General features: G+C 44.2%; 1 protein-coding gene across 8 annotated transcripts; it reads right to left on the bottom strand.

The window, feature by feature from the left end:
- Positions 1-1120: 1120 nt before the first annotated feature.
- LOC104837679 (chromosome unknown open reading frame, human C8orf76) lies at positions 1121-13821 on the bottom strand. Of its 8 annotated transcripts, none has more exons than XM_010576949.1 (7): positions 13214-13821; positions 10887-11030; positions 9576-10093; positions 7090-7222; positions 3035-5976; positions 2259-2559; positions 1121-1889 (listed from the first exon to the last, which is right to left on the bottom strand). In XM_010576949.1, exons 1-5 carry the CDS (start codon positions 13226-13228, stop codon positions 5770-5772), a joined length of 1017 nt encoding a protein of 338 aa, XP_010575251.1. In that variant the 5' UTR covers positions 13229-13821; the 3' UTR covers positions 1121-1889; positions 2259-2559; positions 3035-5769. The 8 variants fall into 8 exon arrangements, with proteins under 8 accessions (XP_010575251.1, XP_010575252.1, XP_010575256.1 ...); XM_010576950.1 differs by having other exon boundaries at positions 1121-2559; positions 3035-3151; positions 4375-5976; XM_010576954.1 differs by having other exon boundaries at positions 1121-2559; positions 3035-4591; positions 5847-5976.
- Positions 13822-13856: the final 35 nt, after the last annotated feature.

Below are 13856 nucleotides of genomic sequence, written 5' to 3'. Positions count from 1 at the left end.
CCGCCTCCCCAAACCTTCAGCCATGAGGCGGGATGGTGCGGGCTGGGGGCCTGTGGCCTGGGGCTGTGAAATCGTTTCCTCAGCAGAGGGCTGGAGACAGAAGAGAGCATGCCGGAGCTTTGCTGGCACAGGACCAGCAGAATGAAGCCTCGCCGAAAGCGGCTGAGGAGCTCCGGGCCCAACTGGCTGCAAGTGATGAGGGCTCACATTATGTGAGCAGCCTCAGCTGCTCAGGTGTGAGGAGTTAGAGGTGCAGCTTCTGGAGATGACGGAAGAAAACACCAGACTGGCTGAAGAAAATTCTTGCCTCCATGGACAGACGAGGTTCAGGCTGAAAATGCTGACCTGAGGGGGCAACTGACACGAGTGGCAGAGGAGTGAAATTCTGCCATCCGAGCCATCAGCTGTCTTCAAACCCGACTGGAAGCCGCAGAGACCAAACTGAAAGCCGTGAGAGACATGGCAGAAAGCGCTCAGTGAGAAATAAAAAGGGACCATGGAGAAGCCAGGCAACCGTTTCGAGCCCCGGAGAGCGAACCAGAGAATTGGGTTCAGAGCCCCTCACTCAGCTTGGGCAGAGGACACCCCTGGGTCCTGCAAGTGAGACAGAACCACCAGTAGCAGACAAAGAGTCCGTCATCCTGCAGGCTCTGGGACAACGACCGGGAAAGCTTTGAGCATTCATAGCTCGATACAGCTGCGCTCCTTTTGATGGTCCCAGTGAGCAGCCTGAACTAGAGCTTCCTCAAACTACTGGACAATCTGTTTATGTCTTTGGTGGATGAAGGTGGTTGGTCTGTGGGAGAGCTGGCAGACGGCACAAGAGGATTCATCCCCTCTAATTTTGCTGAGGACGATTCAGATGACAACCTGGAAAGCGAGAACTGGAATGATCCTCATCATTATATTTTTGGTCTCTCGCCTATTCTGGAGGAAGATGAAGAGGATCTAGATGTGGGTGGTAGGGGCTGAAATGAATAAACAAACATAGCCTATACCAGCCTCCAGAATATCTGCAGAAGTGAATTGGTACTTAAAAGTGATTTTTTTTTTTAGACTTTTAGAGTTTTGTAGAATGGAGGGATCTCTCGAGGGCAGCAGAGGCTTCCAACGGGCCCAAATAAGGCCCCTGGGGCTTTCTGGAGGGCAACTCTGCCATGTCAGAGCACCACTGCTGTTGGCAGCGATGGGGACGCTCCTGTCAGGGCTGGTGGCTGTGCATGTCCTCACCGTGGGGAGCAGAGAGCAAAGCCAAACTAAGTGGCACTGCCCAAGGGACCCTCCGCGCAGGCATCGCTCACGTGCCAGGAAAGGATGTTTGCAGGGCACCTCGAACCCACTGCTGCCCCTGCGTTCGCACTCTGGCAGTAAGCTGAATGAATAGGCTGGGCTTGGCCAGGGCTTTCCAGAGTGTCCCCGCATCCCTTCCCCAGCCCAAACCGGCCCTGCAGGTCTTCTGGCTGAGGTGCTTCTGCTGGTGTCCTGCGAGCGTTCCCCATCAAGGCACCTCTGAGTGCGAAGCCTCTTGCCCAGCTGTACAACTGCTAGTGGAGCACACTTTGTGTGCAATTGCTGCTCACGCAGAAAGCACCCAGAGGAGCACGTGCTCCAGGACATCCCCTGTGCTTGCTGCTTGTGCTCCTTGGGAGCATTTCACTGAATGCTTCTTCAACAGCCTGCTTTTTTTGCAAAAAAAGAACATGCCCTGGTCTGCCCCCGTTGCTCCTCCTAGAAAATAAAGAGCACCCAGGCTTTCCTCCTTCCTGGACCATTGCACACCACAGTCCCATGCAGCCCCCTTCCATGACCCTTGCTAGGCCTGCCAGCTGCACCTCTGTCCCTGGGGAAGCGATGGAGCAACAGATCCTGGAAACAACTTCCAAGTTGTCCTGTGAAGGACAAGGCGGCGATGGGAAGTAGTCAGCATGGATTTACCATATGAGGCAATTCCGCCTTATCGCATATCGCATATGAGGCAGGAAGGTCACCTTACTCACATCAAATACACCTCCCAGGGGCCAGGGCACAGGGGGTGTCCCGTCCCGAGTTCCTGCTGGCCACTCATCCCAACAGAGAACTACAGTTCAAGCTTCACTGAGTCCTAAAGGACCGTCAATTTTCTTCCAGTTTCCCAGAATTTCTGCCAGCGGCGAACCCTGTTTTACCTTATCTGTTGAACCCCCCATGACTGATGCTGCCCACAGTTTTAGTACCTCCCCAGGGAATGCGGATCCCACAAGGGCAATCAGGGAACTCACCCAGCACTGGCTGTGTCATATGCCACCACCACACTCAACAGGTCGGGAACCCGCAGAGTCCCACCTGGGTCGCCAAATTGTTACCAAAATGGATTTGCTTGCATTTTTCTTTTCTTCTATTTTGTGTGCAGGTACTGGAAAGAGGGCAGGAGAAGCAGGCACTAGCTAAAACCCTTTTGTTATTGCCAGCAGTAAAGGTCCCTCTCAGCTGCGTGCACAAGCAGGACCCCATGTTATAACTCTTGATTCCTTATGAGTGATCTTAAGACTATTCCCATACTCATTTTTACAATAACATTGCCTGCAGATGGAAAGTAGAGAATAATTTCTTTTGTTTTCCATTGCTTCCATACACAGCCTTTCCTTTTTCTTTATTAAACTGCCTTTATCTTGACCCACAGGTCCTTTTTTTTTTAATCTTATTTTCTCTTTCCCTGTTCTGCTGAGGAGGGGGAGTGACAGGAGAAGTGGCAATGATTTTAAACTGAGAGTAGATTTAGACTGGACATAAGGAAGCAACTTTTTACGATGAGGGTGGTGAGACACTGGAACAGGTTGCCCAGAGAAGTTGCGGGTGCCCCATCCCTGGAAGTGTTCAAGGCCAGGTTGGATGGGGCTTTGAGCAACCTGGTCTAGTGGAAGGTGTCCCTGCCCATGGCAGGGGAGTTGGACTAGATGATCTTTGAAGGTCCCTTCCAACCCAAACGCTTCTATGATTCTGTGATGGAGAAAACTGTGTTAATGTCACTAGTTACAGCACTAACATGTTCCCTCACCTCAAAACCAGCACTGTTCAAACACTCAATATCAAGACACACAACTAGATTGTGTTTGTACACAGCAATCGTTTCAGAAGCTTCAGAACCAGGGTCAGAGGGTCCTTCCCGAAGCGTCTGTAACACAAGCAAGTGTTAAAATAACAAAATAAAACCTCAGTAACAATTCATGGAATCTCACTTGCAGTTTGCAATACTAAAATTTGCTATTTAACTCAGCGTGGAATACCAGTTCATGTACTAATACCAATAATAATATCATAAGAGCCAAAAAATGAAGAAATCTATTACAGGCAGATGTAGAATTATGCAGAACATAGAAGCAACGATGAAGCATTCAAATGCAAGATGGGAATGCTAAGCCCCTCATGAGATATGATCCAAACCAGAAAACTAGAGTTAGAAGTGGCATGCTAAAAAAGTGAGAAGCAGGCCAAAAAAGGAGGAATTGAAGTAGCTGAGATGAGAGATAGCCAGGCACAAGTGGGACAAAGGAGTATTTCATAGCCCCAGTGCAATAAACACTGGTTATTTGGAACAGTAACTATGCAACACATTCAGAACAACATTCATGTTGGTTTTAACTACGGCAAAGAAAACAACATTTTTGCTTTATTGTTACATTTGAGAAAAATACTGCCTGTTCTTAAGAACTGCCACTTGCCTTCCACTCCTGGAGCCAGTAGAGAGCTAACCGTTATGTTCCCAGTCTAAGAGACAACCTCAAGTCAGACAATCTGCACACACAGCAAATGTTTCCAAATCACCTTGGCTAGCCCCTGTGTATTTCGGACATCTCAGCCACAAAATGACAACATTTGGCAAGTATTTAATTTGCTGCTAAAACAGCTCCAATGCCATTTCCACCTTCTAAATTGTGGAGCCAAATCATTTGGCAAGTTCCCATTAAATATCTATACAGACCTGGTTCCACAAAAGCTGTTTTCTGGTGTCCTAACTACTGAACCTACTCGAGAGCTGTGGCAAAACAAATTATAGCCTTTTTATGTGGGTACTCATGACCTTAAGTTTAAGAGGAAACCGGGAGACATACTGCTGACATATTTGGCATTAAGCTTTCCATGTTTGCTATATCTGTGCTGTAAGACATTCTACTGTTGATGCCAACATTGTAATTAATTTACAGCACGTTATGGACAGGCTCTACTGAAAACTTATGACACCAGTTAGTCTTAAAAGCATCTCCAGCCCTTCAGGCAGGCTTCGCTGCCATCCAAATATAGTGCTCTACACACACACACAAAAATTTCCACCTAGCAAAGCACACGCATGACTAAACCAAATATTCTGTAATACATTATGAGTGTGTTAATGCTTACCCAAGTATACTTGCCAAGTCATCATCTTTCGTAACAAGCTGACCAGGATGTGGTTTAATCGCATTAAGTCACCAAACTATCAAAGATAATTTGACATGGCTGAAGGCGATATTCCATTTTTCCGGAGAGGTTTCACAGCCAACTTGGCAGAGGGCTATACCATACCAAGGGTTAGTCACAGGTTCCCTAACCAGTATCTTAAAGCTTTAAAATTCACCTAAATGTAGCAGATACAAAGTGTGTTTGCATGTGGTGAATTACCATTCAATTGTGAGTTATTTAAAGTTTCAGCACTCTTTAGTACTTCAGAAAGAAAACACAGGAAAACATGAAGAAAAGTCACAGCAAATTACATCTAAGAGATTCCTGGTTTTAAACTATATCCATTAAAGAACACTTTTACAAAATGCTATGAAGAATTTATGTCTCAGTTTAAGAGAAGATGGGGGAAGAACACACCTTGTTTGCCTCAAATGTAAATTATTTCAAGCAAAAGAAACTACAGGATAATCTCTGCCTTTTTCTGTAGAAGCCCAAAGCACGTAGCATTGATGCTTCAGAAAGTAAAGCAAAGTGGTGTCATTATCAACTGAAAGCATAACATAAGGAGCTGTATGATGCAGAAACAACACTGCCAGTTTTCACAGCAAAGATCTTCTTCCTTGCAGGGTTTTACAAAGGGTATGATCTGACTAAACACTCTTCAGTGCATATAAACAACGTTGACAGTTTTTCTCCTCCCTCATCTAAGCACATTGAAGACAAGACTATAGCTAGTTCTACGCCTCCTAAAAACTCTTAGCTTTGAAGAAAGAAAATCTCCTTCCAGTTCTAGGTTCAATACTTGCCACTTAGATTTTTTTCCTAAAACATATGGAATTATTCTTATTGACAATTTCTCAGCATAAATATATTTAAGAATCCTAGCTATCCATTTCTGAACAATAAATCACTATAATGTCACTTAATCAAGAAATATTTAAAAAATTAATTAAGAAAATGGCTAATTCCATGGGTCTAAATGCAACAACATAGAATTTGACACCAAGAAACTTTCAAACTGGACATCATAAAGGAAGCCTTCCACCCCACTGGCATTGCAGACCTCAAAAAATCACAGGTGCTCCAATCACAACATGGTGAGGTTTATGATGGAAAGCTACCTCTGAAAGCTGAAGTGAAAGCTCGATTTTATTCCGGATTCCTTACTACTTTAAATACAAACAAATCAGTGAACAAAGAAGAAGATGAGATGTTAAGAGTTTAAATGCAGAGATTTATACATATATTCTTAAAAGATATACAATAAGAATTCTTAAAAAATGTAATATTAACTTTATTGCATATATCATTCCATAATTATTTGGAGAGATGAGAATAAATACAACAAAACCTTTAAGTTACCGAAGGTGGGAGACCTATATCTGAATGGAATTGTCTATCAAAGTGACATAAATCATCTTGGAGATTACCGAACCATTTGATTTCAAATTCTGTGGCTGATGCAGTTACCAGTGATGACAGTGCTGAAGGGCCTATGCATTTTACCTCACCCTGAAATTCCTCTTTTAGCTTCTCTGGTATAAGATCCTGCCCCATAACCTGCAAACAGAGTAAGAAAGACGATGGGAAACAAGAAAATAACTTGCAGAGAAAACAGCAAATTTGACATTAATAACAGATCTTTACAAGAAAAGCCCTTGACACATGAACCACACGCCATCCAGGAGAAGTTTCCAAGTCACGATCCAGTTGCCTGCCTGTTGCATTCTGCAATAAACATGGAGAGCTGAGAGCCCCGCCCAGATTCCGGCTATGCTTGTACAGGGGGATTTTTACTCTCTGACTAGCAGCGGAAATCTCAACGCCAACTCTGCGTTCAGTGCTCACCTTGCAACAGCACCAACACTCCGGATCTCCTCCTGGGGGGGTGTGGGACCAAGGGAGGCAAGGAGAGAAGTTTCTTCTCCCAACCTTTTCGCAACCTGAGACAGACTGCAAGCTACTGCCCTCTTATGGATGAAATCCCACACGACCGCCTGCCAACCCCGCAGCAGCTGGGCTTTCAACAACTTGTTAGAATCTCACTGGCTTCCTTTTGTTCCTTAAGATAAAAGTCAGAAACTCTATAAATAGTACTAAAAATGTTCAATCTCTATGAATAAAGTCATGCAATGTTACTCTCCTCCTCTGTATTTCTGTAAAACTAGAAGCCAGTACATCAAACAGAAGGAAGAAATCATGTAAAAGGATGTCTCTGGCTTTTTCTGAAAATGTTTAATACTTTTTCTGGAAGTGTTTAATAGTGCTGTGGCCATCAAAGTAATCCCTGCTTCCATTTCATACTTGTGATTCACTTTGTGGCATCTAAAATTCCTGAGATAAAATCTGCATCCCAGGAAACACACAGTGATGATGCAGCTGCAAATACAGGTCCAATGAGAAACTTAACAACCCTGAACATTCCCAAAAGGAGAATCTCAGCAGAACAGAGATACAGCTGCATGACACAAGCCAGAGCTATATAGGTACCACTGTCAGCTCCAGATAACACACTACTGGGGCTACCCACCCCAGCTAATTTACCTTGCTTCCTGGCCCAGTTAATTAGCTTAGGGGAGTGTCGCTTACAGGACTTTGTGCCTGAACTGGCTCAGGTACCTCAACCAGCCTACGTATAGCTGAGAACTTGCACACAACAAAACATCCCCCTACCTTGGTCATCAACAGCAAGGAGTTTTCATTGAAACCAAGTCGTGCCACCTTGCCATCAATTTCTTTTTGGCCTTTTATGTTATTCTCTAGTGCAAAGGACGACTGTTGCAACTGGATAAGTTGAAGTAAAAGCCTGAAATGAAAGAGGCAGTTAAAAAAAGGCACAGCTGGCAAAAGAGTAAGTCCGCAAACTTCAAACAAACCAAAATATAATACTTTAAAACAGCTCTTCTTCCTGACTTTTGCCGACTGCAAAAACTGCAAAGAAATGAACGAATCCATAACAATCTACTATAGGTATGGTATATTTGTGCTATGACAGAAGTACTGAGAAGTACTTTTGAAAAACAACATGCCAAGTATCTCTGGCTGCTCTGCGCAAACATTTTTTTCCCCATGTATTTGCCACACAATTTAAAAGTGAAGCTTGGATCTGCTAGCACTAACTGCAGCATATCAGGTGTTCCACATCCTTAGTAACACCTAACAAGACCACAGAGCATTTTTGCCTATGGCAGTGATTATCTTTGTAACCTGAAAAGCTAGAAATTTGCGGGTTTTAGACAAATACCAAACATCTTCCCCACACAGGCCAACCTTGGGATATTTTCTAAAACCTTTCACCACAGTTTTATGTTCAAGGCAGTGCCCCAGAAGTCACCACCATGATTCAGTGAAGGTTAGACATTATGCTGACAACGTGGCTTCATGTCACGGAGGGACCCCATCACGAACTGCTCGACCAGAGAGAACAGTGGCAGTTTCCAGAGTCCACCTCACACAAGGACTGTAAAACATGTCAGCAGAGGAAGTATCTAAGTATATTCAACCAAGGGAACACTGGGACTTAGCAGTAGCATTACTGAAACTACGTTTAATTCAAGCTTCATGCATAAAGAACAACAACAACAAATTTTTTTATCACATTTACCGAAGTTAAATGAAGCAGGTCTTACAATAAAGGTGGGTATTTTTATGAAGAGAAGACTTAAGATTTTAGATTAAAGTTTTCATTTGAGCATTATAAACATCAAAATTTACAAGTCTGAGCCAAGAAACCATTTGTAAATTCAGTAAAGTTTTGACTGGGAAATTCAAAGTAAAAATGGAAAGTATTTTTAATTTGTAAAGCGTTTTTGTTTCAAAATTTGCATCAACATAATAAAGAATGAAATCTCAATGAAAATTAAACAAAACCATTTCTCCAAATTTTTTGTTGTTGTTGGCAGAACTAGAAGAGTCAATTATTCATGATGCGTTAACACAGAACCTTATTTCCTACAAAAAGCGATACTAACATCTCTTTTCCAGGTGCAATTTATGCTGCACATATGTTTATGCAACATCCACATCTCACTTAAAATCCAACAGACCTGAACGTATTAGACAACCTAGTTAATGCATAAGACCTGGGCAGGGGAGAAGCTTACCCTGAACAAGTGTATCTGCAAATATAAACCGCAGTAACACTTTGTGAAACTGTGCAGCCAAGCAAGTAAATCCCACAGTTTATAATTGTCTCAATGCTGAATCATACACATTGAAACAAGCAACACAGATTATTTTAATATGAATGGAGCTTTAATATTCAGTATCAGTACTAAATCTATTAACTTCTCCCAAGTAGCAAAGTCACCGTCTCTTAGTCTGAGTACAGTTAAAAGCTACCATATCTTTTTTTAGATTTCTTAAATCTTTCCCTAACAGGGCAGTTATAAAGTGTTCTCTGTAAACATGTGCGGAAGTTCATAAAATGGCTTTAAATACGTTTGGTGACTAATACGTTACTGAGAGGCAAGAGGGGAAAAAAACCTCCAAGACTATTTTAACAAAGCCAGATCCTAATTATCTCTTTGAAAGATTATGTTTTGGGGATTTTTGTTGTATGCAAGAGTTTTAGGTAGGAAGAGAGAGAAGAAAAGAAAAGAGCATTTTAATGCAGCCCTGTCAATCAGCTGTCACAGAGTTCGTTTTTCAACCTCATCCATTATGCAGATTGGGGCATTATTATAACATACATTTTCGCTCAAGCATGAGGCTTCAAGCAAAGAAGACAGGTGGTACTCGCAGAAGGAAGACTGGCTAGCCTTCCCTTTGGGGCACTTCTGCTGCTGCATCTTTAATACCAAACCAGGAAACAGCCATGCTCTAACAGGAGCATTTATTGAAGAACAAGCCCTTTTGTATATAATTACTTCAAAAGATTCATATAATAAGGTCATTAAAAAACGCTTTACTTCTCAACAGTGCATGACACTGGTTAACTCTTTCCGCTCAGATTTAGGTTGTTCACAGCTACCACGCTAGTGGACTTTGCTTTTTAGATCTAAAGCAATAGCAGGGTGCTTCTAAGTTAGCGTTGCCACTGCTGAAACAAACATTTAAATTGAAAATGTAAACTGAAAATATTAAGGCTGGGAAAAATATGCTTTAAATTGTTCTCGATTGGGAGAAGTTAACAATATTCTAAGAATACGTTTAGCTACCTTGCTCTAATAAACGAGGCACATGCCTTTATCCCAACTCTCTTCGACATGTTCTGCTCCCAGGACTCGGAGGCTGTGCGATTCCCTTCATCCATCCTTTCCAGTTCTTCTGAAGTGCAGAGGAATTCTTTTACAGCTTGGCTGCTGCTACAAGTCACGGCATTCTCCCTCTTTGTTTCTGTAGCAAGGCTGAACCGAGGGCCTTCTTTCCGGCCATCTGATCTGTGAGGCTGCAAATTAATCTCTCTTCCAGCTGATGTTTTGAAACTACTATCACTTACACTAACCTCTTCAGACTGATATAGATTTGTTTCTGGAATCACTAATGGAGACAAACTCTGTAAAAGGCTCATATAAGATTCAGCAAGTAACTTCCAGTACCAAGGGTTGAAAGGATGTAAGCAGATCAGCTGCTGCAGACACGTGATCTTTTCTTCTACATTTTCCAGACCCTGGTAAATGGCAAACTGCAGGTTGAGAACCGTTGTTAAGTGATCTGTGTTAGTAGCGCCGTTTCTCTAGAAACAAAAGACAATAGATTAAAAACAGGAGTAGAACAGAATCATCCTTCAGAGCCTAAGAAAATGTCTCCCTGAAAAATGACACACAAATATCACTAAAGGTAATTTTTAAATTGTACAAAACTGTGCTCTTAAAATTTTAAATGATACGTGATATGGATCACGCACAATCAAGCTGACAGCATTCCCTCTAGCTAGCTTGTCCCAGTCTGAAAGGCAAGAAGGCTCCGAATGCTGTCATTTGTTTATTTGCCTTCAGAGTTTTATACAGCTGCCCTTCTTTGTAGTATAAACACCCTTTATATAAAATAAACAGCAGCAGTAAAATTCTAGCAGACTTCAGAGCCTCTGGACTTTTTCCTTTGTGGGAAAAACTCAATTTGTGGTTAGATACTCTTCTTGGTGGCAGTTTGGCAGCAAGTATATGGAAATAAAAGGGAGTTTTGAACCGTCACTTTTATAGTGGAAAGATTTAAGCACTCATTTATCCCCTTTCTTATAATTCCTATTACATTACATTAATTCTGCCTGGCAGAGCATGATATTTAGTCCCTTCCAGGACTACCAGCCTCCCTGCACAGGGAGCTCATTGTGGTACAGGGTGTTCTGATTTCTAAAGAGTGATTATATCTGCAGTGACAGTTACCCTCTGTTTACCAAATACTCTGAGCACTGAACATCCTGAAGGATTATAGACATGAAGATTATTTTTCCAGAAAATGGTCCATATAAGAGAAGTACTGGCAATATTTTCACGTTCAAAGCCTAAAACAAAGATTGCATTACTTACCAATTTTTCTGCGATATCCAGAGCCTCCTTGTGCCTTCCCAGGCGACATAAACACCGAGCCCGACCCTCTTGGACATCTCGTCTCATTGCAATGTTACTGGGAGGTAAGACTAGTAAGCAGTTCGAGTACTCACACAGGGCTTTCTAGTAGTGTCGACAAAAAGAAAAGCCAAACAAAACAGTGAGACATTTTCATTTAAAAGAAAGCCTGACAGTATGTTTTGTTTATGACTACAGTCACAAAGGGAATTCAGGAGCTGAAGTCCACATTTTCATTTCTCTAGACTCAGCTACCACCTATGCCAGCAACAAACAAGGGCCCCGGTACTACACAGCCAAGTCTAGACAGTGATAAGCAACCTCAATCCTAACTCGTGTTTAAACCCTGACAGGATTCACCACACATCTGTCCACCTCTCCCCCACCAGGCCTGATCCAGAAGGGATCATCTATCAACCTGGGCAATATGTGACTCAAGGCATCTTTTCCCCAGCTACCAACTCAATGATCAGAGCACTCATCCTAAATTTGGATGATCTTGTTTCAAATCTGTGACATCCTCCACGGCAAGGTTTGAACCTGCAAGTACCTCACCTCACATGGATAATCAGCACATTGGAGAATACAACAAGGAAGGTGAATCTCCATTGTTTCTGTAGGGTGGTTCTAATTTGCATGAAATAATTAAATATTAATTGGGCTAAGGAAAAAGACAAGAATGAGCAATATTTCTGTAGCTTAATGCTCAGGGCACTCACCAGGACTCCAATTAACATTTAAATGCATTAAATTAAGTATTCAGTGAAGCTAAGACTGGATTCCTGGTTCCTCCCCCTTTATGTAAGTGCCCAGACCAGAAGACTAAAGAGCAGTGCTCATTCTCCCATCTCTCAAAATGAATATTTAATTATTCCTTGCGAACCTGAATGGTTCTAACAGAAAAAGCTTCTAGGCGACATACCCTAAATACTTCCTAGCAAAGTGGCTGACGTATTTTTCTTCCCTGGCATTAGCTTGCATTCCTTCTCAAGCAAAAGAGGGCGCTCCCCTCTGCCCAGTGAGTGCAGCAGCCACTGGTGAAAATGGATTAGAGGAGGGTTGCAGGACACCCCTGTTCACCCTGTTATGTGACAAAGGGATATAACCTGGCAAGGATCAGGCATTACGAATCCCAAGCAGATTCTACAGTCATCTATATCCTAAAAATGGGCACAGCTCAGATCACTGCTGTCCTTGGCATTTCCTACCAACCAAGTGGCCTAGGCTGATGTAAAAAAGTATTCAGAACGAGTGAAGAGATTACTACCCCCATTTACTTATTTCCAGCCCCCTTTCTAAGGTTGGCGCTCTCAAATCTGTAATTTTATGTACAGTCTAGTTCTGGTTCTGGTTCTGTCACAGTGATCCAGATTAGCAATAAGACTGAAGACTAGATGTTTTTAACATGGATCACTGCCACAGAAAAGGATTAGGAAACAACGGTCTGTTCCACTAGCAGATCTGAGGGGGTGTCATTCTCTCCTGAGAGGGCACCACAGCACACAGCAAGGAGCAATCTGCTCTTCCTGAGGGTCAGCAGCCATGTCTGACTGCAGCCCGAGGCATCTCTCTTCTCAGCACACTTTTATGAATCCCTTCAGGGCATCCCAGCTGAGACCGGAAAGCATCTGTCAGGTATAGACAAGACAGCAGTAGTGCTGAAATAACATTAAAAAGCAGAAGTCAGTGCCAACTGAGGTACAAAAAGATCAACAAATCCAATGGGCAAGGCGAAAGGAGTGGAGTTAGAAGTCGGCCTGAGGGCTTTGAAATCAGGGAGCCTCTAATGCAAACCATAGCCTGGAACAAGAAGCTATTACAGTTGAAACAAGGGCAGAAGCAGCTGATTTCAACCAGGAAACAAGGTAACAAAAGACTAGATTTCTGCAACTAGGACTACAGAGGCAGGAGAGCATCAATGATCAGGAATGCAGCTCAGGAAGTAGGCAGTGAGGGCAGGGTCAAGGACTACAGCAGGCAGGAAGAGAAACGGGGAACATAAATGCACCCCAAAGGCACAACCAGCGATCCAGAGCAAAGGGAGGCAGCAGAGAGGTGGGACAATTAATGATGAGGCTCATAAGCCAACTGTCAGGAGCCTGACAACTACAGTCAGCTTTCACCTGACAGCTGGGGGAGCTCCGAGAAAGGTGAGCTGGCAGCCAGGTGGTTGCCAGCAATCTGACAGCGTTTGTGGGACATGGTATTATCCCCAGGAGCAGAGAAATCCACATGCTTAACTCTGGCTGACCATGAGGTCCATGGCCACAAACACTAGCTCTGCTCACCGCTGAACCGCTCATATGCGCAAGCCTGATCCGGATCAGCTCTGGCCGCAGAGCAGCATTTCTGGCCAGTTTACACTGACTTCACGCTGACTCCTGGAAAGATGTCATCTGGCTGGGGGAGCTCGCCAGAGCACAGTTACCCATCGTGGCCTGGCCGCAGCTCAGCCAGCAGGACGGCTCTTCACCAGCTCACCGTGACTGCCCGTGGGGCTGTCACGCTGTCAGCACAAACGAGGAGCCATCAAGCTGGACGTAACCCGCCACGGACTCCAGCACCCCCAGGCTGTGCCTCAGCCGGGAGGCTTTTTTACATAAATACACAAACACACGCACTCAGCACGGCGGGGACTACAGGATCACCCCAGCTTATATCCCCGCAACTTCCACCGACCAGGGCCCGGGCTCGGCCCAGGCCCCAGGCCCCAGGCCGTGCCAGAGCCCTGGAAATACCTCAAACTCCTGCTGCCGGTAGGCCCAGTCCGCCCGGAACTTGCTGGCCGTTAGCCCCCCGGCGCCTTCCCCGCCGTCCGCCTCGCTGCGAAACCACTGCGGGCACAGCACAAACCCGTCAGGGGGGCCGAGGCCGCCCCCGCCCTACCCGGGCGGCCCCTTCGGCCGCTCCCGCCGCCCCCCCGCCGCCGCC

The sequence above is a fragment of the Haliaeetus leucocephalus genome, unplaced genomic scaffold (assembly GCF_000737465.1).
Source record: "Haliaeetus leucocephalus isolate CR32 unplaced genomic scaffold, Haliaeetus_leucocephalus-4.0 Scaffold555, whole genome shotgun sequence".
NCBI classification, from domain to species: domain Eukaryota; kingdom Metazoa; phylum Chordata; class Aves; order Accipitriformes; family Accipitridae; genus Haliaeetus; species Haliaeetus leucocephalus.
Note: the sequence above shows the minus strand (reverse complement) of the source record. Positions and strands in the feature narration are given on the sequence as shown.